General features: G+C 47.4%; 1 protein-coding gene across 3 annotated transcripts in view; it reads left to right on the top strand.

Annotated features, from left to right (window-relative positions):
- The window catches only part of CDC42BPA (CDC42 binding protein kinase alpha), a 160,147-nt gene that overhangs the window by 27,584 nt on the left and 106,515 nt on the right, over positions 1-26,048 (top strand). For all 3 annotated transcript variants that reach the window (XM_040430597.1, XM_040430595.1, XM_040430596.1), the window contains exons 2-3: positions 18,519-18,610; positions 21,631-21,714. In XM_040430597.1, coding sequence (XP_040286531.1) covers positions 18,519-18,610; positions 21,631-21,714 — 176 coding nt within the window. The remainder of the gene's footprint in view (positions 1-18,518; positions 18,611-21,630; positions 21,715-26,048) is intronic.

The following is a 26,048-nucleotide window of genomic DNA, read 5'->3' as shown; positions in this document are numbered from 1 at the left end:
AGGACCGGAGAGAAATGTGTTCTGCTGATGTATTTAGTGCACCGAAGGTTGTCTAGACTTGATACCATTGTAACAAACCCTCATCTGTGAGTAGAATCAGGTCTGTACTGGTTTTGAACCACTGGATGTGATTAACAATGTTTCAGTTCACTGTCAGCTGGCAGAGATCTTAAAAAATGGGGATTTATTAGAGAATCAGTTATAATGTGACACAAAGACGAGATATTCATAGACCCCCACGCACACGACCGTATGTATTTTGCGGTCCGCAAAAAATACGGAAGACGTCCGTGTGCATTCCGTATTTTGCGGAACGGAACAGCTGGGCCTTCATAGAACGGTCCTATCCTTGTCCGTAAGGCGGACAATAATAGGACGGAATGGAAATACGGAAACGGAATGCACGCGGAGTAACTTCCGCATAAGGTCCGCAACAAAAAACGCCACACGCTAGAGCTGGTGACATTGGAGCATCGTCCCGTCAACCTTCCTGCTGACGGGTTCCCTTAAAGGCACAGTTCACATGTTTGTACATTTTTTTTTTTTGGGGGGTGGGGGGAGAATTTCATCTTAAGACCTCTACATACTGATCAGGTGGGTGGGGGGGACGGGCGCCCCCCCCCCCCTTCTCCCTCAGAACATTTGTCCGATGCCATTGACCTTGTGGTTGCAGGGAGGAGGCGCCTCTGCAGACATGCCTCACATACTCCGCAGCCTCGGTTCCCAGGCCGAGGATATGATCAGCACTGATGTGTAATACTGATGGCTGCCCCCCTCCCCCTCCACTGCTTTACACTTCCTGCCTGTCCATTTCACTGTAGGAGCAGCTGTCGGTCTCTGGGCCCTTTAACCGGTGACCTCTGGCCGGCAGGGGGGAGCAGCTGCCGCCTTTAACCCCTAAATGTGCCATAGAGGCCAGCGCCCCATCCATAGGGGTCTGTACAATCCATGTGGGAATGAAATCTATATGGAGGCTTTAGGTGTCCTGGCGCTTTAAGAGTCACCTTAAAGGGCCAGACTAATTAACACAAAGTAATTACGCCCACACCTCAACTGGCGTTGTTTTATCCACTTTAAATTCTGTAAAAAAAATGAGCGCTGGCGGGGTTCGTCAGGCGCCATTTGTGTCCAGTTCCGGACTAGTGGATGCTGGATTAAAAGAGAGTTACTGTAGCCGACCTACCTGTCTCCACTGAGACAATCCAAAGCTGAAATTTTACGTAAACTTTCCAAAGATTTTACTGTTTTCCAATCAATTTTAGTTCATTTTCTCTATTCACAACCAAAGCAGCTTTCAAGGAAGTTGCTGGTTGCCCTTAGAAACAGCCCTAACTCCTCCAGTCTGTCAGGACATGACTTGGCCCTTGTAACTGTCATCTGAGGGCCCCCGATGCACTGCCCTATGGTACCAATAACATGGCTTTGGATGTGACTGGAGAAGATAAAGGAAGTGACATCAGCGCAAAATGTTTGTTACAATGTATCCTTCAGGAATCCAGGCTGTAGAGCTCACAGAGGATTGTCTAGACTGGATACAACTGTGACAAAACCTCAGAAGTATGAAGCCGGTTCAGGTTTACAGCCTCTTGGTGTTATCCTAAAATGATTCCATTCACAGATAGCAGGCAGAGCTATTGAAAATCCTGGGTATTTGAAGTTTTTTAGAAAGGACAGTGCCTATAACAGTGGTGGCGAACCTATGGCACGGGTGCCAGAGGCGGCACTCGAAGCCCTCTCTGTGGGCACCCACACCCTGGAAAAAGTCTGTGTGTACCAATATGCCTTAGACCTTTCCTGCCATTCATCAGCGCAGCGCACTGACTGTAGACAGGCTATTATAGCTACTACATGATAAAGTGCATGAAAGATATACTATTTTGGACTGTAGGATTCAGGTTAACTTGCCACGTTGGCACTTTGCGATAAATAAGGGGGTTTTGGGGTTGCGGTTTGGGCACTTGGTCTCTAAAAGGTTCGCCACCACTGGCCTATAATCTTACACTTGTGGCAGTGTTCAGAGCCACCTGTGACCCCAGAGGACCCCCCCCCCCCCATGTCGGTGTCATTGATGCATCATAGGACAGATGACCTGTGTCCGCTCCGGGGATCCTGTATCTGCACAGTGTGAATGGCGTCCACTGCTCTCACCTGCTGTTTTCTTTTGTCCATTACCACAGTGGCAGATGGATGGATAGAGAGACGGAGAGATAGAAAGAGAGCTAGGTGAGATACGTATATGGATAGAGGGATATGAGAGGGGGATATGAGAGGGGGATATGAGAGGGGGATATGAGAGGGGGATATGAGAGGGGGATATGAGAGGGGGATATGAGAGGGGGATATGAGAGGGGGATATGAGAGGGGGATATGAGAGGGGGATATGAGAGGGGGATATGAGAGGGGGATATGAGAGGGGGATATGAGAGGGGGATATGAGAGGGGGATATGAGAGAGGGATATGAGAGAGGGAGAGATATGAGTGAGAGAGAGAGAGAGATATGAGTGAGAGAGAGAGAGAGAGATATGAGTGAGAGAGAGAGAGAGAGAGAGATATGAGTGAGAGAGAGAGAGAGAGAGAGATATGAGTGAGAGAGAGAGAGAGAGAGATATGAGTGAGAGAGAGAGAGAGAGATATGAGTGAGAGAGAGAGAGAGATATGAGTGAGAGAGAGAGAGAGAGATATGAGTGAGAGAGAGAGAGAGATATGAGTGAGAGAGAGAGAGAGATATGAGTGAGAGAGAGAGAGAGATATGAGTGAGAGAGAGAGAGATATGAGTGAGAGAGAGAGAGATATGAGTGAGAGAGAGAGAGAGAGATATGAGTGAGAGATATGAGTGAGAGAGAGAGAGAGAGAGATATGAGTGAGAGATATGAGTGAGAGAGAGAGAGAGAGAGAGATATGAGTGAGAGAGAGAGAGAGAGATATGAGTGAGAGAGAGAGAGATATGAGTGAGAGAGAGAGAGAGATATGAGTGAGAGAGAGAGAGAGATATGAGTGAGAGAGAGAGAGATATGAGTGAGAGAGAGAGAGATATGAGTGAGAGAGAGATATGAGAGAGAGAGAGAGAGATATGAGTGAGAGAGAGAGAGAGATATGAGAGGGGGATATGAGAGAGAGAGAGAGAGAGAGATATGAGAGAGAGAGAGAGATATGAGAGAGAGAGAGATATGAGAGAGAGAGAGAGATATGAGAGAGAGAGAGAGATATGAGAGAGAGAGAGAGAGATATGAGAGAGAGAGAGAGAGATATGAGAGAGAGAGAGAGATATGAGAGAGAGAGAGATATGAGAGAGGGGGATATGAGAGAGGGGGATATGAGAGAGGGGGATATGAGAGAGGGGGATATGAGAGAGGGGGATATGAGAGGGGGATATGAGAGGGAGAGAGAGAGAGAGATATGAGAGAGAGAGATATGAGAGAGAGATATGAGAGAGAGAGATAATCTATTACAGAGTTCATATTTCTATTTAAAGGGGTTATGCTATGGATGATGTAAAAAATGAAAATCACACAGTACATGACGATCTCTGTCTAACAATTTTTCTACTGGATATCTGAAGAGAACTGGCACCATAAGGGCGTGCCCTTTCACAACAGGGGCGTGCCCTTTCACAGGGGCGTGCCCTTTCACAGGGGCGTGCCCTTTCACAGGGGCAGCTCTCTGCCTATCACAGCTCAGGGGCATGTCATTGTCACAGGGGTGTCCTTTCTGCTGTAGCTTTTTCCCTGTAACTTACACAGCTTCTAACAGTAGATACGGCTCACGGCAGATGAAGATGAGCATGTGCGACCACCTCAGCGAGGTGGACAAGAAATGAGTGAAAGACCAGACAGCAGGTGGCGCTATACTGATACATTATATTGAATAGCTCAGTGGCAATAATACATTTTTAATTACATGTAATTACAAAAGTCTTCAGATCCAGGAGCTGGTTTGATAACTGTAGAATGTGTCTTTATACTCGGTTTTTATGGATTCTGAACGCCGTATACATCATTACTGTGCGTTATTACATCTCCTCCCTCTCCTTCTATAGTGCCTCTCGCCTTTCACTGCAGTTCTGGCACTGTTTGTGTACCAGGAAGATCAGTATGAGCAGTCATGTGCTCACAGCCCTGAAAGTGTATTACTGGACAGTGGAATGTGGATCAGGAGGTCCAACAGTTCTCTGTGACCCGAGGGGCGAGCCGTACGAACCCAGGGAATGCTGAGGGGTCTTACCGATTACCACATGGAACAACTTGTGCCCCCGCTATTGAGGATGTGCGGGTGATGTGGATATTACAGGAAATTGCTCTTCTACAGCACACTGGTGGGAACTTAGAGCAGATGATGGTCTGGAAGAGTTGTGGTCTGATCAAGGAACAAGTGCTGGGTGCACAGAATATTTAAAGTGACACTACATATTTATTAAAGGAGACGTTCAGCTTATTTAAAGGGAGTCCATCAGCAGCTTTGACCTTTCTAAATGACTGACAGCGCTAGGTAGGGGCTGGGGAGAGCAGGACAAATATACTTTTTGTTTTTGTCATCAGGAGTAGTGAGAATGTGAAGTTTTATTCCATCAAATTCTGCTCCTTAAGGGGGTTCTCTGGGGAAAAGGGACATTTTATCAAGTGCCCGCAGCCTGCATCACTGAGTTGGGCATTCATACTTGCCTGCATCCTGCCGCTCCAGTGTGTCCATGTTGCAGTCCCTGGAGTGTTTCTATCCAGTGCAGCATGGGCATGGTCACGTGCTCCGCTGCGGCCATTGACTGACTTCAGAGGTGATGTGGCCAGACATTGTCTGTAGAGGAACATGTGACCATGCCCATTCTGCACAGAATGGAAACAGTTACATCGTGTATTATCCTGCAGAGCTACACTCACTATTCTGCTGGTGGAGTCACTGTGTACATACATTACTTATCCTGTACTGATCCTGAGTTACATCCTGCATTATACTCCAGAGCTGCACTCGCTATTCTGCTGGTGCAGTCATTGTGTACATACATTACTTATCCTGTACTGATCCTGAGTTACATCCTGTATTATACTCCAGAGCTGCACTCACTATTCTGCTGGTGCATTCACTGTGTACATACATTACATTACTTATCCTGTACTGATCCTGAGTTACATCCTGTATTATACTCCAGAGCTGCACTCACTATTCTGCTGGTGCAGTCACTGTGTACATACATTACATTACTTATCCTGTACTGATCCTGAGTTACATCCTGTATTATACTCCAGAGCTGCACTCGCTATTCTGCTGGTGCAGTCATTGTGTACATACATTACTTATCCTGTACTGATCCTGAGTTACATCCTGTATTATACTCCAGAGCTGCACTCACTATTCTGCTGGTGCATTCACTGTGTACATACATTACTTATCCTGTACTGATCCTGAGTTACATCCTGTATTATACTCCAGAGCTGCACTCACTATTCTGCTGGTGCAGTCACTGTGTACATACATTACATTACTTATCCTGTACTGATCCTGAGTTACATCCTGTATTATACTCCAGAGCTGCACTCACTATTCTGCTGGTGCAGTCACTGTGTACATACATTACTTATCCTGTACTGATCCTGAGTTACATCCTGTATTATACTCCAGAGCTGCACTCACTATTCTGCTGCTGGAGTCACTGTGTACATACATTACATTACTTATCCTGTACTGATCCTGAGTTACATCCTGTATTATACTCCAGAGCTGCACTCACTATTCTGCTGGTGCAGTCACTGTGCACATACATTATATTTTCCTGTACTGAGTTACATCCTGTATTATACTCCAGAGCTGCACTTACATTCTTCCTGGGTGTTGTTGTTGGAAACAGTCAGCAGGTTTATTTGCAGATAGGCTTATTACGACTTTAGTTATGCTCCAATAACACAGGATAGTAGAACGTTTTTTATTTCCATAACTTCACAGAAAATGAATCACCCCAGTAAGCTCTCAGATTCTGCAGATTCTGAACAAGCAGGAGATGTCGGCGTTGTATACTATATAGTGTACAGCACATGGCAGGTAGGTGTTGTGCTTTCTCTGGAGGTTTCTCTTGCCTGTTTATTTTCCTTTGGGATTCTGCTGTTTGCACAGACTACAGTCGGCGGTGGCGTGTATAATGTCACATGTATGTAAACGCCGTGCAGCCTGCAGGTGAAGCGAGGTCACTGGAGGCGACACTTCCCTGCCCCAGCTGCAGCATTGTATCCGGTGTAGATGAGGCAGCCGCCAAGTGCACGTTCTAAGCTTGATACAATGTTTCTCACTGCTTCTTCAGTGTCTGCTCCGTATTTACTAATAGTACGCAGGAATAGAAGGGGATTGGCCATCCATGTTTGATCAATTGGGGGTCCGAAAACCCTTCGATCATCAGAATAAAGCGGTTGAGGAGACTGCAGTATCAGGTGCACCCACCTGTACCAGAGAGACGCTGTGAAGGAGCCTCTGCACCCCAGCAAGCGCTGCCACCTCTTTGTCCGGTGATGACATATTATGAGTTTTAAAGGGGTGGTTCACCCCTGGGGACTTTTTTTTTTTTATTTGCAGTCAGTAGGTTACCATGAGGTAAGACAGATGACTACAGGATGAGACAACACAGGGATTGTTTGTAGTCTGTTACCATGGAGACACACTGATCTGCAGAGGAGTTCTGTGCAGGAAACGGTCAAATGTTTTTTATCAAGGCTTTATGACTCATTTTTTTGCCTCTTATGCATAAAACGGATATACCTCAACTGGTCCTGTTTTCATGGGATCGGTGGCCGCCCTGGACAGTAACGACGGACTGGCGCGCAATCTTGATGGTCGTCACAGGGGACGGAACAGCTATGTCAGCGATGCTGGGAATGATTGGCATCGGGTGTCTCAAAGAGAAGCCTGGGTGTTACCACCTTTTTAATGAGCTTCAGTTTGTGTAGATGAATAGTGCGACTCACGTAGCGGAGGCAGCGCCGCAGGTGTGAGGTTACATGGAGTACTCCGCAGCTGTCGTCACCAAGGGCTCGAGGCTCCAACCTTCCTCAGGTCTCTTCATCTGCATATAAATTGTTTCCTTATCATATACAGGGAAAGAGCCACTTATCTTCACAAGGGCAGTCCGTTTATGGGATTAGACTTTAAAGTGGAGTTCCCCTTTAAATATATCTAATAACATGATGTAAAAGTGGCTGTATATATCTGTATGCAGTAAGCTCCTGAGCTCCCTCTAGTGGTGGCTGTATATATCTGTATGCAGTAATCTCCTGAGCTCCCTCTAGTGGTGGCTGTATATATCTGTATGCAGTAATCTCCTGAGCTCCCTCTAGTGGTGGCTGTATATATCTGTATGCAGTAATCTCCTGAGCTCCCTCTAGTGGTGGTTGTATATATCTGTATGCAGTAAGCTCCTGAGCTCCATCTAGTGGTGGTTGTATATATCTGTATGCAGTAATCTCCTGAGCTCCCTCTAGTGGTGGATGTATATATCTGTATGCAGTAATCTCCTGAGCTCCCTCTAGTGGTGGTTGTATATACCTGTATGCAGTAAGCTCCTGAGCTCCCTCTAGTGGTGGCTGTATATACCTGTATGCAGTAAGCTCCTGAGCTCCCTCTAGTGGTTGCTGTATATACCTGTATGCAGTAAGCTCCTGAGCTCCCTCTAGTGGTGGCTGTATATATCTGTATGCAGTAATCTCCTGAGCTCCATCTAGTGGTGGTTGTATATATCTGTATGCAGTAATCTCCTGAGCTCCCTCTAGTGGTGGATGTATATATCTGTATGCAGTAATCTCCTGAGCTCCCTCTAGTGGTGGTTGTATATACCTGTATGCAGTAAGCTCCTGAGCTCCCTCTAGTGGTGGCTGTATATACCTGTATGCAGTAAGCTCCTGAGCTCCCTCTAGTGGTGGCTGTATATACCTGTATGCAGTAAGCTCCTGAGCTCCCTCTAGTGGTGGCTGTATATATCTGTATGCAGTAATCTCCTGAGCTCCCTCTAGTGGTGGTTGTATATATCTGTATGCAGTAAGCTCCTGAGCTCCCTCTAGTGGTGGTTGTATATATCTGTATGCAGTAAGCTCCTGAGCTCCATCTAGTGGTGGTTGTATATATCTGTATGCAGTAATCTCCTGAGCTCCCTCTAGTGGTGGATGTATATATCTGTATGCAGTAATCTCCTGAGCTCCCTCTAGTGGTGGTTGTATATACCTGTATGCAGTAAGCTCCTGAGCTCCCTCTAGTGGTGGCTGTATATACCTGTATGCAGTAAGCTCCTGAGCTCCCTCTAGTGGTTGCTGTATATACCTGTATGCAGTAAGCTCCTGAGCTCCCTCTAGTGGTGGCTGTATATATCTATATGCAGTAATCTCCTGAGCTCCTCCTAGTGGTGGCTGTATATATCTGTATGCAGTAATCTCCTGAGCTCCCTCTAGTGGTGGCTGTATATACCTGTATGCAGTAAGCTCCTGAGCTCCCTCTAGTGGTGGCTGTATATACCTGTATGCAGTAAGCTCCTGAGCTCCCTCTAGTGGTGGCTGTATATATCTATATGCAGTAAGCTCCTGAGCTCCCTCTAGTGGTGGCTGTATATATCTGTATGCAGTAATCTCCTGAGCTCCCTCTAGTGGTGGCTGTATATATCTGTATGCAGTAAGCTCCTGAGCTCCCTCTAGTGGTGGCTGTATATACCTGTATGCAGTAATCTCCTGAGCTCCCTCTAGTGGTGGCTGTATATATCTGTATGTAGTAATCTCCTGAGCTCCCTCTAGTGGTGGCTGTATATATCTGTATGCAGTAATCTCCTGAGCTCCCTCTAGTGGTGGCTGTATATATCTGTATGTAGTAATCTCCTGAGCTCTTCCTAGTGGTGGCTGTATATATCTGTATGCTGTAATCTCCTGAGCTCCCTCTAGTGGTGGCTGTATATACCTGGGACATCTATTGCACAATTGATAGGGTATGCAATTAATGTCTGATAGGTGCAGGTCCCACCTCTGGGACTCGCTTCTATATCCAAAATACGGCCCCAAAATTGGACCCTATGGGACTAGCTGAGCATACTTGCCCGAATATTTTTGGATGTCCCATAGCAGTGAATGGAGAGGACACTGTTCGTGCACTGCGTTCTGCAGTTCTGCGACCTGCACTATTCAGACATTTATAGCATACCCTATCTATATGCCATGAATGTCCCAAATGGGAATACCTTTTTAAATGATAAATTCCTGTCTTACTGCAGCCACCACTAGAGGGAGAGCATGTTGCATATGTTCAATGAACTCATTGAAAGTATGCAGTAAACTCTTGAGCTCCCCCTAGTGATGGCTGCAGGAAGCCACCTTTTTTTCCATCATTTAAATGGGTTGGAACCAGTTTTAATCGTGTATCTGCAGGATAAGGGATAAGTGTCTGGACGGCGGGGGTCCCAATGGTCAGACACTATCTCAGTTGATACATTCAAAACCCTTTCTCTCTTTGGGCTTGTTACAGTGTGTCAGCATAGGTAAGACTTATCACCTTCAGACATTTGTGCTGCTGTATGCAGGTCACACAGCATTGCCTATATGCGGTCCTGCTCACACAGCGTGTTTCCATTCATTGACAACAAGCAGAGATCTTCAGACTGGTGGAAATTCGAAAGACGGAATATTAAAAAAATTTCAGAAATTTTCATTATGTCATGATTGAAAACTTGGACATCCCCTCTAAGACGTATTAGAGACGTCTGGCCCCTGAGTGTGCAGCAGGAGCGTCATCCAGTGAACAGATGCCCTTAAAGAGACAGAGCTTATATTTTGACGCTTTTTCAGCTGTCACAGAACATGGGCCCCTGGGACTGTTTATCACACCTGTATAGTGGCCGAGGGTCACACCACAATGTCCTGTGTGTCCTGACAACTTATCAAGGGCCTGATTGATGACCTGAGCTGTATGGATCACATGTAAGGGCTGCTACGTGACGCCCCCTGTGGACAGTTCATGACCATTACAAGACTTCCCTCAGCCCAGAGGTTATAGATGTGTGTCTGCGTTTGTGTGAATTTGGCGCTTGTTCATCACGATACTAGCCAGAGTCATATTCTGGTCGGATACAGTCACTGACAATCAGCCATTTTTTAAATAAAATTCTTTCATTTTTTCTTCCAACCAAGGATCTGGGGAGAAAGACTTGAATATCATCAACCCTTGAAACCCATTTTGTCTTTTAAATAGGTTTAAAATATTTAATTCTGATATTTGAAGATCTCAGAAGCTTACTGCATCCAGATATAAACGGCCACCACTAGAGGGAGCTTACTGCATAGTGATATATATAGCCTCCACTGGGAGCTCAGGGACTTACTGCATACAGATATATACAGCCACCACTAGAGGGAGCTCAGGAGATTACTGCATACAGATATATACAGCCACCACTAGGAGGAGCTCAGGAGATTACTGCATACAGATATATACAGCCACCACTAGGAGGAGCTCAGGAGATTACTACATACAGATATATACAGCCACCACTAGGAGGAGCTCAGGAGATTACTGCATACAGATATATACAGCCACCACTAGAGGGAGCTCAGGAGATTACTGCATACAGATATATACAGCCACCACTAGATGGAGCTCAGGAGATTACTGCATCCAGATATAAACAGCCACCACTAGAGGGAGCTTACTGCATAAGGATATATATAGCCTCCACTAGAGGGAGTTTAGGAGATTACTGCATAAAGATATATACATCCATCACTAGAGGGAGCTCAGGAGATTACTGCATACAGATATATACAGCCACCACTAGAGGGAGCTTAGGAGATTACTGCATACAGATATATACAGCCACCACTAGAGGGAGCTCAGGAGCTTACTACATACAGATATATACAGCCACCACTAGAGGGAGCTCAGGAGATTACTGCATACAGATATATACATCCCTCACTAGAGGGAGCTCAGGAGCTTACTGCATACAGATATATACAGGCACCACTAGAGGGAGCTCAGGAGATTACTGCATACAGATATATACAGCCACCACTAGAGGGAGCTCAGGAGCTTACTGCATCCAGATATAAACAGCCACCACTAGAGGGAGCTTACTGCATATGGATATATATAGCCTCCACTAGAGGGAGTTTAGGAGATTACTGCATATAGATATATACAGCCACCACTAGAGGGAGCTCAGGAGATTACTGCATACAGATATATACAGCCACCACTAGAGGGAGCTTAGGAGATTACTGCATACAGATATATACAGCCACCACTAGAGGGAGCTTAGGAGATTACTGCATATAGATAAATACAGCCACCACTAGGGGGAGCTCAGGAGATTTCTGCATACAGATATATACAGCCACCACTAGAGGGAGTTTAGGAGATTACTGCATACAGATATATACAGCCACCTCTAGAGAGAGCTCAGGAGATTACTACATACAGATATATACAGCCACCACTAGAGGGAGCTCAGGAGAATACTGCATACAGATATATACAGCCACCACTAGAGGGAGCTCAGGAGATTACTACATACAGATATATACAGCCACCACTAGAGGGAGCTCAGGAGCATACTGCATACAGATATATACAGCCACCACTAGAGGGAGCTCAGGAGATTACTGCATACAGATATATACAGCCACCACTAGAGGGAGCTCAGGAGCATACTGCATACAGATATATACAGCCACCACTAGAGGGAGCTCAGGAGATTACTGCATACAGATATATACAGCCACCACTAGAGGGAGCTCAGGAGATTACTGCATACAGATATATACAGCCACCACTAGAGGGAGCTCAGAAGATTACTGCATACAGATATATACAGCCACCACTAGAGGGAGCTCAGGAGATGACTATATACAGATATATACAGCCACCACTAGAGGGAGCTCAGGGCCATAATCTGCAGGGCTCTGAATCTGCAGGGGAAATTCTCCTACTACTGTAATGGTCACAGCTTGGAGCACGTTGTGTACATCTCATGGAGTCCTTTCTGTCTAAGCTGTGGAGCAGGGTAGAGTCTGAATATGAGGTCTACTGTAGGAACTTAGACCCTGGGGGTTGTAGTGGGGTCTGACCCTGGGCGAAAACTAAATGTTCAGCCATGGCTGCTGTTAGACCCCACTACAACACCAGGGCTGTTACACCAGGAGAGCCCCTAATGACTCGTGCCTTCAGGTACGGCCATCAAACTTCCTTTTTTTACAGCTCCCCCTGCAGGCGAAATAAGCAAACTACTCCAAGGGTATAAAATCAGTGCAAAAGTATGGAGCCCAGGGGTCTTGGGTGATGGATGTGGAGACCTCCGCTCGGCCTCAGACATGCTTTGAGTCTATAGGGACAATGAGAACCTTCCCATGCAATGCTTTTTTTTCCGTGGGATTAGGAGAAGGGACGGTCCATGTGCTCGGTCATCGGCGATGACGTCCCCGTCGTTACACAAACATGCAGACCTGCCTACAATGCAAACACCAGGACAGCGCGGCCTTTCCTGGGACCTTCTTACCCCATGGACAAAGGCGTAGTATTAGTAATATATGGGGCTGTAGCTCTTCACCTAAGCATTTTGGCTCTTGATTAGAATGTATATATATATATATATATATATATATTTTTTTTGCAGCTTCTTTATGTTTTGATTTCCGCGTTTTGCAGGCTGTTATTTTGCCTTGTGTTTTACAGCCTGTGCATGTCATGGCGTCGCCCTGTGTTGTGATACCCGAGTCGCCTGGCACTGTGTGTAAATTTCTGTCCTCAAGTGCCAAGTGGCTTCAATGACTTTTCTTATGTTTGTGTGGATTGAGAAACTACAACTCTCAACATGCCCTGATTAAACCTTGATTATGCAGCCAAGCGCTTTAAAACCTAGCAGGGCACGCCGGGCGCAGCACAGCAGGGCACGCCGGGCGCAGCACAGCAGGGCACGCCGGGGCGCAGCACAGCAGGGCACGCCGGGGCGCAGCACAGCAGGGCACGCCGGGGCGCAGCACAGCAGGGCACGCCGGGGCGCAGCACAGCAGGGCACGCCGGGGCGCAGCACAGCAGGGCACGCCGGGGCGCAGCACAGCAGGGCACGCCGGGGCGCAGCACAGCAGGGCACGCCGGGGCGCAGCACAGCAGGGCACGCCGGGGCGCAGCACAGCAGGGCACGCCGGGGCGCAGCACAGCAGGGCACGCCGGGGCGCAGCACAGCAGGGCACGCCGGGGCGCAGCACAGCAGGGCACGCCGGGGCGCAGCACAGCAGGGCACGCCGGGGCGCAGCACAGCAGGGCACGCCGGGGCGCAGCACAGCAGGGCACGCCGGGGCGCAGCACAGCAGGGCACGCCGGGGCGCAGCACAGCAGGGCACGCCGGGGCGCAGCACAGCAGGGCACGCCGGGGCGCAGCACAGCAGGGCACGCCGGGGCGCAGCACAGCAGGGCACGCCGGGGCGCAGCACAGCAGGGCACGCCGGGGCGCAGCACAGCAGGGCACGCCGGGGCGCAGCACAGCAGGGCACGCCGGGGCGCAGCACAGCAGGGCACGCCGGGGCGCAGCACAGCAGGGCACGCCGGGGCGCAGCACAGCAGGGCACGCCGGGGCGCAGCACAGCAGGGCACGCCGGGGCGCAGCACAGCAGGGCACGCTCAGTGCTGCCGCTGATCCACTAGGGAAGGCAGATTGCAGAGTGACCTGTGAGCAAAGGCGAAAACCAGCAGTATCCATATACATTAGCTCTGCTTGCTGTCAGTGAATGGGAATGACTTTGTTTACACCTAATACAGCTGAGGGTTTGTTACAGTTGTATCCACTCCAGATAATCCTCTGTGACCTAAATACATCAGCAGCGCTCCTCTCTCTCCACTTCTGATAGTTTGTTGCGTTTCTATCCGGATGGTCTAGACTGGATACAACTGTGACAAACTCTCAGCTGTTGGCAATATCAGATCTGTGCTGATTTTTGTGAACAGGTTTGTCCCCATTCATTGGCAGTGAGCAGAGATCTTATCTTAATGTCTGGTTGCCATGACTTAGTCTACTTTCACACTGGCGTCTTGGCTTTCTGTTTCTGAGATCCGTTCAGGGCTCTCACACGCGGTCCAAACGGATCAGTTCAGCCCCAATGCATTCTGAATGGATAAGGATCCGTTCAGCCTCCGTTCCGCTCTGGAGGCCGCCTGCAGCGTTTTGATGTCCGCCTGACGATGCAGAGCCAAGCGGATCCGTCCTGACTTACAATGTAAGTCAATGGGGACGGATCATTTTTTCACTGACACAATCTGGTGCAATTGAAAACGGATCCGCCTCCCATTGACTTTCAGTGTAAGTCAAAACGGATCCGTTTTTAATGTAATGCAAATGGATCTGTTCTGAACAGATACCAGCGTTTGCATTATAGGTGCGGATCCGTCTGTGCAGATACCGGACGGATCCGCACCTAACGCAGGTGTGAAAGTAGCCTTAGGCCTCATGCACACGGCCGTTGTTCTGATCCGCATCCGAGCCGCAGTTTTTGCAGCTTGGATGCGGACACATTCACTTCAATGGGGCTGCAAAAGATGCGGACAGCATCCGTTGCTCTGTTCCGTTTTCCACAAAAAATATATAACCTGTCCTATTCCGTTTTGCGGACAAGAATAGGCAGTTATATTAATAGCTGCCCATGCCGTTCCGCAAATTGCGGAACGCACACGTACGCCATCCGTGTTTTGCGGATCCGAGATTTGCGGATCCGCAAAACACACAACGGTCGTGAAATGCAGATCCCAGACTCCCCTAAAAAGAGTGACCCCCCCCCCCCCCGGACCAGACTCCATTAGAAATAGAGACCCCCAGACCAAACTCGGTAACAAATACAGACTGATCCTATTATTGACGTTTGCCCTACAAGATGGCCTCCAAGAAGAACGCTGGCGACGTCTCTGCCTCCGAAATACATCAGCAGACCCCCATTCACATTAGCAGCGATGAGGCCACAAGATGGCCGCTGTTGCCATGGCGACAGCAGATGTCATGTTCACCCTGCAGCGCCGGTGATAAGGCTTTCTGGCCGCGTCTCTTCATTCACCGCCTGCCGTATAATGAGGCTGCCCCTCCCCCGCTCAATGGGAGGCCGCAGCTTCATTCATTCATTGCGGGTGTTGGAAGTGAATGAATCTCCTCGGCCCATTCACAGTCAGCCATGCTCCGCAGCCTCTGCTCCCCCCTCACAAGACGCTCAGGAGGTTTCCCACGATACCCGTCCTGCGTCTTACATCGCCCGGTAGCCATCCCTGGAAATGGATATTGATGATATCTTCGCCGTCCGCTCGCTAATGAATGTTTACGTGTTTACTGAGCGCGGGCGACCCTTGGGAATGACCCCCGGAACGTTCCCGCCAATCTGCGCATAATCTGCATTCACGTCCATCCGCCAGGAATGCTGCGGCTGATTATCTTACCCAATAATAGAAAAATAGAGAAGAGATTTAGGTTTCAAGGAAAATCTTGGTTGATATTTATTTGATTACTGAGAAATTTATGGAATGTATCTGTGAAACATCTGCTCATTGTCCGTATAAACAGTACATACATCACATTACTTCTTCCGTATTGTACTCCAGAGCTGCACTCACTATTCTGCTGGTGGAGTCACTGTGTACATTACATTACTGATCCTGTACTGATCCTGAGTTACATCCTGTATTATACTCCAGAGCTGAGCTCACTATTCTGCTGGTGGAGTCACTGTGTACATACATTACTTATCCTGTACTGATCCTGAGTTACATCCTGTATTATACTCCAGAGCTGCACTCACTATTCTGCTGGTGGAGTCACTGTGTACATACATTACATTACTTATCCTGTACTGATCCTGAGTTACATCCTGTATTATACCCCAGAGCTGCACTCACTATTCTGCTGGTGCAGTCACTGTGTACATACATTACATTACTTATCCTGTACTGATCCTGAGTTACATCCTGTATTATACCCCAGAGCTGCACTCACTATTCTGCTGGTGGAGTCACTGTGTACATTACATTACTGATCCTGTACTGATCCTGAGTTACAGCCTGTATTATACTCCAGAGCTGCACTCACTATTCTGCTGGTGGAGTCACTGTGTACATTACATTACTGATCCTGAGTTACATCCTGTATTATACTCCAGAGCTGCACTCACTATTCTGCTGTTGGAGTCACTGTGTACATACATTACATTACTTATCCTGTACTGATCCTGAGTTACATCCTGTATTATACTCCAGAGCTGCACTCACTATTCTGCTGGTGCAGTCACTGTGTACATACATTACTTATCCTGTACTGATCCTGAGTTACATCCTGTATTATACTCCAGAGCTGCACTCACTATTCTGCTGGTGGAGTCACTGTGTACATACATTACTTATCCTGTACTGATCCTAAGTTACATCCTGTATTATACTCCAGAGCTGCACTCACTATTCTGCTGGTGCAGTCACTGTGTACATACATTACTTATCCTGTACTGATCCTGAGTTACATCCTGTATTATACTCCAGAGCTGCACTCACTATTCTGCTGGTGGAGTCACTGTGTACATACATTACTTATCCTGTACTGATCCTGAGTTACATCCTGTATTATACTCCAGAGCTGCACTCACTATTCTGCTGGGGCAGTCACTGTGTACATACATTACATTACTTATCCTGTACTGATCCTGAGTTACATCCTGTATTATACTCCAGAGCTGCACTCACTATTCTGCTGGTGCAGTCACTTTGTACATACATTACATTACTTATCCTGTACTGATCCTGAGTTACATCCTGTAATATACTCCAGAGCTGCACTCACTATTCTGCTGGTGCTGTCACTGTGTACATACATTACTTATCCTGTACTGACCCTGAGTTACATCCTGTATTATACGCCAGAGCTGTACTCACTATTCTGCTGGGGCAGTCACTGTGTACATACATTACATTACTTATCCTGTACTGATCCTGAGTTACATCCTGTATTATACTCCAGAGCTGCACTCACTATTCTGCTGGTGCAGTCACTGTGTACATACATTATCCTGTACTGATCCTGAGTTACATCCTGTATTATACTCCAGAGCTGCACTCACTATTCTGCTGGTGGAGTCACTGTGTACATACATTACATTACTTATCCTGTACTGATCCTGAGTTATATCCTGTATTATTCTCCAGAGCTGCACTCACTATTCTGCTGGTGGAGTCACTGTGTACATATATTACATTACTTATCCTGTACCGATCCTGAGTTACATCCTGTATTATACTCCAGAGCTGCACTCACTATTCTGCTGGTGCAGTCACTGTGTACATACATTACTTATCCTGTACTGATCCTGGGTTACATCCTGTATTATACTCCAGAGCTGCACTCACTATTCTGCTGGTGCAGTCACTGTGTACATACATTACTGTAAAACGATGCCTGAGGTGGACATGCCCTTTAAAAACATTTCAGCACTGGCACAGCAGTGGTAATGCGCAGGATTTTTCCATCATCATCGAGTGTTTCCTTTTTTCTGGGAAATGTTCTTGTGTATTTGACGTGCAGACAGAAAACCTCTGTGAGAACTATTAAAGGGGTCCTCTGCTCTGGACAATGTCCTGCTTCTGAGATCTCCGGTGATCAGCTGTAATCTGGAGGAATCCTATCGTTAAGGCCTCATGCACACGATTGTTGCCCGGCCGTTCCGTACATTGGGGAGCGCAATTTGCAGTCCCCAACGCACGGGCACCATCCGTGCGGCAGCCGCAGACTGATCCAGCCCCATTCAACTTGAATGGGTCCGTGATCCGTCCGCACCGCATGGCGAGAAACCCTACGGAAGCACTCCGTGGGGTCCTGTGCCTCTGTTCCGCACCGCACCTTCTGGATTGCGGGCCCATTCAAGTGAATGGGTCCTCATCTGCGATAGGGTGTGCGTACGGCCGGAGCCCGTATATTTGCGGACATCAATATGGGCACGGCCACGCGCATGGGGCCTAAAGTGTCCAGTAGCCCAGTGCAGCGCCTCCACAGGTCAAATCAAGAATTACATAATCCTTAAAACCTATCCGATCCCTTCAGTCTCTTCCGTGGACGGTGACCTCACGTGGCCTAGGTGCCTATTCAAGTGAGTGCAATACCAAACACGGCCACTATCCAGTGGATGGCGCTGTGCTTGCTAAGCTACCTCCTCAGACAGCTGATCATAGGTTCTCAATATCAGAATCTCAGAAAACCCCTTTTCCTAGTAAATTTGCCTCTTTATGTTTCAATTTGTCATTTTTCAGTATCTCTGCTTGCTGTCAGTGAATGGAAGCATTCCTGATTACCCTCCCCAGAGGCTGAGATCCTGTCCAGACCCAATACTTCTGACAGCTGATGGTTTGTTACTGTTGCGTCAGGATCCCGACTGGTACATTTCACCTGCACTGATACATTGCAACAGACCTTCAGCTCTGGGAGATTTGTGCCGCTGCTGTCGTAGATTTCATGACTTCTCAATGCTTCCTTTAAAGTGACGTTGCTTTTTTTTATTTTTTTTTGCAGCCAAACCATTTGCCGAAAAATTGAAGCAGCTGAGACTCCACAAGGAGGACTTCGAAATCCTCAAGGTGATCGGAAGAGGCGCTTTCGGGGAGGTGAGGAACGCTCCGATTAAACGCTGTAAAAATCGGTTCATTTCTGTAATCCGGCGTGCGAGCTGACAGCCGCTGGATTATCAGATAGGTATCCAAGCTCCGCCCCTTATTAACACCCCTCCCCTTTGTCCATGTGCATTGGTCACCTTGCTCACTGGCGGTTTAGCTGCTTGTTTTTATCCAGCTATCCATTTACTAACTTCCTGCTGAGCTTGTGCAACCAATGAAGCAGTGCTGCAGTGTAAAGCATGGGGAAGAAACAGAGCAACAGCCACACACGAGTCAGGAGGTGAAGACAATAATTAACTTGTTTTGATTCCCCTCGTGAAGAGGGTGAGGCTGCCATCTTTCCGATGGTGTTCTGATCCAGTGCAAGCTTCCAGGTTCTGATAGAATTCCTTTTTTAAAGGGGTTGTGCCACGTTTTCACCTTATCCTCATATCCACAGAATAGGGAACAGCTAATTGATCAGCGGGGGTCCTCGGGGAGACCACTCCTTGCTGTTCCATTCATTCTCTATGGGACTACCGGAGATAGCCAAGTACAGTGTGAGCGGACTGTCACTCCATTGGGACACTGGGACGGGGACCCTCATTCTCCAGGTGTCAGACCCCCACCAATCAGTTTGTTGTCTCCTCCCCTGTGGATAGGGGATAACTTGAAAGCTTGGCACACCCCCTTTAAGGGACGCCATCCCTCCTGGGTTGTGTTTGCTATTCCTTTGAATGGGGATTAGGTGCAGTACTAAACACCACCTGTGAAGAAGAGTGGCGCCATCTCGAGGGAAAAGACGGGCTTGACCCCTTTGATTCTATTCCACTGTTAGTTAGGTGACAACCCAGCTTTCCTGTAATCTGCCTGGTGAAATGCTGGTCCCGAGCGGAGCCCTGTATCTCTATATAACTGAGGAAGATGGGTGACACCCGCCGTAGAAACCGTCCGAAATGCAGTGAATAGTATTCTTAAAGGGGTTGGAAGAATCAGCCTCTTGTCCAGGACAACCCCTTTAACGACGCATCAAAAGAAGGCGACTTCAGGATTTGCTGATGGTAAAGGAGCTCTCCAGGAAAAAAACGGATACACTGTGTGCTGGGGGGGCGGGCTTTACACACAGATACAGAGTTACAGGTCAGGCTCCGCCCCTCAGACGGCTACAGAGTTGCACACAATGTATCAGTTTTTCCTGGAGTGTGATTTGCGCTGTCGTTGGGGTAGCAGTTGGTTGGAGATGAGCGGCGCCGGGGTCATTGTGTCCTCCGGATCCGGTTACCGTTCTTACTGCCAGCGCAGATCCGTGTTTAACCCTGTATCTGCCGGCGGGAGGGGATTTTATATCCTGGTATTACTGGATTGGACAGACAGAAGCCTGACATCACTGCCTTCACCTCACCCACATATCCATACCGCCTCCCACTCCTCTCCTAAAATACTCTGTGCCGCTGTCACCCCCAACATATCTACCTTAATTTCCCCTGTCCTCATCAGCATCATTACATAAAAGTACTCCTACAAGATCCATGCTCTCCTCTCCTGAAATACTCTGTGCTGCTAGCAAAGCTTTCTGTGGTTGTCCCACTGTCACATGCAGCCTTGTCCCTAATGATGCCATGTCAAGATAATTGCCTCCTGAAATACTTTGTGCTGCTGTGAACGTCAGACCCTTGCTGGATTGACTGAGATTTGAGGGCGCCCCTAGAGGAGTGCGCTGTGCTCTGCCCCGGTCTTGAAGTAGTTAAATTTCCATGGGAATTGTGGGTAATAGGTTTAGATGTGAACTTACATTTGGCGGCTTGCTGGCGGGGAGCTGCGTCCAGATGCTGGATAATGAGCGATGCAGTCACAATCCGCACTGCTCGGCCAGCGATCCCTGATTTAAAGGAGCCCCCCCCCCCGTCTTGTTGTGTGATCAGTAGCAGCACAGAGTATTTCAGGAGAGGGGTAATGATGTTAATGGAAACGGGTCTGCATGGGACAGGGGCAGTGTCATAATATGAGGAGGGAGAGAGAAGTGCAGACCTGAGAGAAGTTACACAGTGGGAGGAGCCTAGCCCCACAGCAGCACAGAGTATTACAGGAGAGGTCATGTGGGAGGTACTGACCCGTCCAGTCTGTATGTGACGGGGCAATATCATGGAGAGGGGTGGCGTGCAAATCCTGCGGGGTGAGGTGGCCTGTCCACACGTGTCGTTAAGTGTCATGACGTGAAGAAGGGGATGGAGACAAGCGGGAAGTCACAGACTAGGAAGGAGCAGCATTCACAGCAGCACAGAGTATTTCAGGAAAGGATCTTGCACAGATCTCTCAGAAGTGTTTTCTAATGCAGGATTTCTGAGCTTATAGGAAAATCAGTAAATGAGGCGCCTAGCGAGGTTGTACGTGTTAATGGCTCACAGTAAAGCGTCTCATTAACCATGTAGATGCCAGGACGCGCTCTGCAGAGCTTACACTCTGACGGCCAGCCCGACCTCCCCCTCCCCCGAGACCCTACTAGTTGTGTTCTATCTGTGGTCCGGTCGCTCACATTCACTTATTACATTTTGGCCCTTTTTCCGATGCGAGCGAGAGCGTTCCTAATGGAAAATACTGTCAGCGTTCCACCGGGAATGTAGGGATATTACCGCCATGTTGTGCCCTATAGAATACCGCGTGGGCTCCGAGGCGGGGTTACAGCTGAAGATTACAGTAAAAAGTAGCAAAAAAAAAAAAAGACGAGATTTATGAGAAATCAAGTTATTACCCAATAAAATATTTCTTAAAGGGGAAGAGCGTCTTTATTTCTATTATTGTATTTGTGATGATCCTGATACATTGTTGCTTAGTTTACATAAACAAGTTGTTTCCATGGAAATGCTTTTGAATCCGGGAGAAATGCAACTTGACTGCGGCCACGCGGCACCGTACGGGTCTGTACTGACTTATTTAGGCATTGGCCCGATGATGTCGCACTCTCCGCTACAAATGAATGACCCCCCCCCCCGCGTGCCGCTAGCTCTGACCTCTTGCCGTCTTCTTTCTCGCAGGTTGCCGTGGTGAAATTGAAAAATACGGATAAGGTGTTTGCCATGAAGATCCTGAATAAATGGGAGATGCTCAAAAGAGCTGAGGTGAGAGGGGCCCCGGGGTCCGCTGTGCTGTTGATCTTCTCATACTTTATCTTTAAAGGGACATTTCATATTGTCCCCTCCCAGTGATAGGCTTCTGAAGCAGGAAGTTTGGCAAAGGGGGAGTGGCTCTGTCTGCATTGGATATAGTCTAAGCCCCGCCTCCCAGCTGATTTTGATTAGTTTGTCAAGAAACCCCCCCAACAGGTAGTGATTGTCCAGTGCAGAGGGCCACCTGGAGGGCGGCGCGCACATCATTGCTGCGCGCTGTCACTGCACAAGGAGTCGCTCTGCGCCCGTGTTATGGGCGTGCGCTGCCGTTCTTCCCTCAAGGTAAGTATTCTGGATCATTGCTTCTTAGAACTCTGTTTTGACTTTTTCCTCTGTTATTCCTCCTGGAAATGTATTAATAAATTGATTGCTGGATATTTGCTCAATAGAGTGTGGCCCTACGCAGTCTGACAGTGACCTCTGTCTGTGTCAGAGTGTATAGGGACTTGCCGCATTGTCAATTTAATCACATATTTCCTGGAGGAGTAACAGAGGAACAACACAATTAAGAAAATATTTAAGTATTTACTAAACGGGCATATCAGGAAAGTGGACAGATACTCTTTGAAGGGTTTGTCCACACACACACACACACACACACACACACTGATCAGCTGTATGGGCATAACCCTGGAGCCGAGACTCCACAGCGCCATCTATTGTGTAGTGGACAGAGCTGGTTACTGCAGCGCTGCCCCTATTGAAGTGAATGGTAGCCAAGTCTTCCCACTAAAAATGGAAGGAGCAGTACGGAAACACTGTGCAGGGTGTCGGACCCCCGCCGATCTGATATTGATGACCTATCCTAGCGCGCTGAAGCTACCGCTGCGTATGGGTCCCTTGGCAGTGGTCACATGATTTACTGAGGTTACCGCCGTATCCGTGCTGAAACTCCTCACTGCACGCGCAGAGGCAACATAGTCTTATGTCTCTGCGCAGGCGCTGAAGGCACTGATGCAGAAGAGGCGTGTGATCAAATCACATGACCACTACCATCTTGTGAGCCATGGCTGACACATCCATTGTTTACACAGGGGATCCATAGGCAGTTGGGGGGGGGGGGGGGGGACTAAGCGTGGAAGCCCGGGGTAAGAAGTACCCCCAAACAGCGCCAACAACAAAAACAATAGTACAGCTGCGTCAGTGAAATACTGCTGGCTGCTGAAATGCGTAGGGTCAAAAAAAAAAAAATATATATATTTTTTTTTTTTTGCTGTGTCATTAAGGGGTTAAGGCTGCTTGCTGACGCTCTCATAGGTTGTCAGATCACTCTTTTTTTTTTTCAGAAATTTTCGTAAGCACCCATTCTCTCCCGACGGTCGCGGCCCTTCCCCAGGTTGAGGCGACTTTCCAAATCTTGGGTTTATTTTGCGCCGTCAACACTTCAATATTATGACGTTCCCTGGAAACAGCGGCCTGTGTTTATAGGAGGAATTTATGGCCTTGCTATATATGGCCCCTCAGATCTGCGGGGCGGGATAGACGCCCACATGTCCGCCTCGCTAGAATACACGATGTGTGTTGACTCTCCGTGAACGAGGCATTCAGCGCCTCCTGCCTCTCAGCCTCCGCTCCATAAATAGTCCGAGGAGCGCTCGCCTCTCCCGACGTGTCTCACCTGTAATAACAGTTCTGCAGCACCCATGCTCCTCACTCTTCACCGTTCCTCTATTATTCCTGCTAGTAGTAGTTACGAATTAATTGCCTGCAGTTTGCATTGAAGGTCCAGCTGGGTGTGACCATTTGGGAGTGTGTCCCTGCGCAGTCCGACTCTCCATCGCTCATGTGACTGACCGTAGCGATCACGTGACCCAGCGACGCCTTTGTCTGCGGAAAAAAGGTCCCTGGGGGGTGAACAACCTCCAAACTAGGGCGTATCCTTAAAGGGGTTAAAATAAACTTTACTATCCTTTTGATTATATGTTGTTGTTGTTGTTTTTTTCCTACTTTCTCATGATTTTTACCCTGTAAATGATGGGGGTAGTAGTTCATTTCCTGTACATCATGGTGACTCCGCTGTCAGTCAGCTGTCGGGGTGTGGACGCTGAAGGTCAGTGAAACGCTATACAGGACGACAGACTTTTCCATCATCCCACCCCCTGCACAAATATGACTGCAATTCCTCTGGATGACAGAGCGAGGAGCCGTCTCCTGGGAGGAGGGAGAATCGGCCCCTGTCTATTTATAGGGGGGGGTCGGTCTGAAGGGCAAACGTGCAAAAATCTCCCAGTTTTTTTTTTACTTTCCATTATAGCCAATGTCTGTGTCAGTCTTCACTGTAGTTTTGGCATTCCATTCATGAACCGGGAGGAGCAATTATATGGCCACATCACACAGATAAGAATGCGATGTATAAATCTACATTCATAGAAAGCCAGTTTTCTGCTTCTTATCAAAACGTCTGCTTGTGTGTCAGTCTTGACTGAAGTCTTGGTGTTCTGTTCATCAACCAGGAAGATCAGGATGAACGGTCATCTGTGATAAGGAAGTGACCTATCAGTTTGCCTTGTTTAGGCGTTATATTCCCTTTGTTCTGCCTGTGTAGGTGTCAGTCTTCAGTGCTGTAGTCTTAGTATTCAGTTCGTTAACAAGGATTGAATAGACAAAGAAGCGACCTGTGTATCTACATTAATGGGACGGCATTACAGTTCCTTATTTTTTCCAATAGTTATCTATGTAGGTGTCAGTTTTAACTGTAGACCTAGTATTCTATTTATTAGCCTGGAAGGGCAGAATGAACGTCCATCGTGGCTGTAAATCTACATTATTTATAAGGATTACATTTGTTCTTCTTTCCAATGGTTCTGCCTGTTTAGGTGTCAGTCTTTACTGTGGTTTTTGATATTCTGTTCCTGAACCAGAAAGATCAGGATAAACAGAGATTTGTCCCCCCCACACATCCTGTTAATATTAATTGTTACAGAGCATTACGTTCTTCTCTCCGGGCTCTCTGCCTGTGTAGGTGTCAGTCTTCACTTTATTAGTATTCTATTCATGTAGCAGGAGGATTAGGATGAACAGAACTCTAGTGGAAGACATAGAAGAGCAGTGAATGTAAAGTGTCTCATTCCTCTGTCTCTTCCTTGGTTTCCCTGGAGATAAGCGGCAGCAGAGTCCCCAGCAGCTCCTTGTCTCTTCACAATGTTATTACTGAAATGTATGACCCTGGAAGGTTGGAATGGCTTACTTACTCTTTAGCTACCTTCCTCTTCCTGCTATGCCCGTGTGTCAGTCTTCACTGCAGTTCTGGAATTGTATTCATCTTTTTTAAAGTCCTGACCCTATCAATGAAAAGCATCCGTACAGCCTGATGCTGCCCCCGCCATGCTCCACTTGGGGTGATGGAAAGTGGTGGGTTTGCGCCACACATTGCGTTTCCAGCGATGTGTTTAGTGGTCTGCCGCATTATGTTTTTCAAAGTTTTGGGTATTTTTTGTAACCCACCGCTGATCTGCTCTTCTCCACACCTGTGTCTTAGCCCTGTCCAGAGAGTGGATGTAGTAGTGCGGCAGCCGTACAGAACAGGTGTATTTATACTGACATCATGTGACAGGTCATGTGACACTGAGTGCGCACAGCGAGACGCTGCTAATCATGTGACTTCGAAAGTTATTTGGTTGGACCAGACCCTATATAATGGTGAATACAAATACAGCTTTTGGGGTTTTAGTTATTTCTTTATTTTTCAAACAAAGTTTTTAATTCATTTTATATTTTCCCTAATCCATTACATAAAATCTAATTTAAAACCCATATTAGAAGGCAGTATTATAGTAGTTATATACTTGTACATAGGAGGCAGTATTATAGTAGTTATATTCTTGTACATACAGTCATGTGAAAAAATTAGGACACCCTTTGAAAGCATGTGGTTTTTTGTAACATTTTTAATAAATGGTTATTTCATCTCCGTTTCAACAATACAGAGAGATTAAAGTAATCCGACTAAACAAAGAAAACTGAAGAAAAGTCTTTTCAAGATCTTCTGTAAATGTCATTCTACAAAAATGCCTATTCTAACTGAGGAAAAAGATAGGACACCCTCACATGTATTCCCTCTTAAATTGGCTCAGATCTCACACAGGTATATCACACCAGGTGCACATAATTAGTAGATCGTTACTCTGCATGTTGAATGAGGCTTGCCCTATTTAAACCTCAGACATTTAGTTTGGTGTGCTCCTGACTGTTGAAGTGAGAGTGAGCACCATGGTGAGAGCAAAAGAGCTGTCAGAGGACTTCAGAAAAAAGATTGTAGCAGCCTATGAGTCTGGGAAGGGATTTAA

The sequence above is a fragment of the Bufo bufo genome, chromosome 4 (genome assembly GCF_905171765.1).
Source record: "Bufo bufo chromosome 4, aBufBuf1.1, whole genome shotgun sequence".
Taxonomy (NCBI): domain Eukaryota; kingdom Metazoa; phylum Chordata; class Amphibia; order Anura; family Bufonidae; genus Bufo; species Bufo bufo.
Note: the sequence above shows the minus strand (reverse complement) of the source record. Positions and strands in the feature narration are given on the sequence as shown.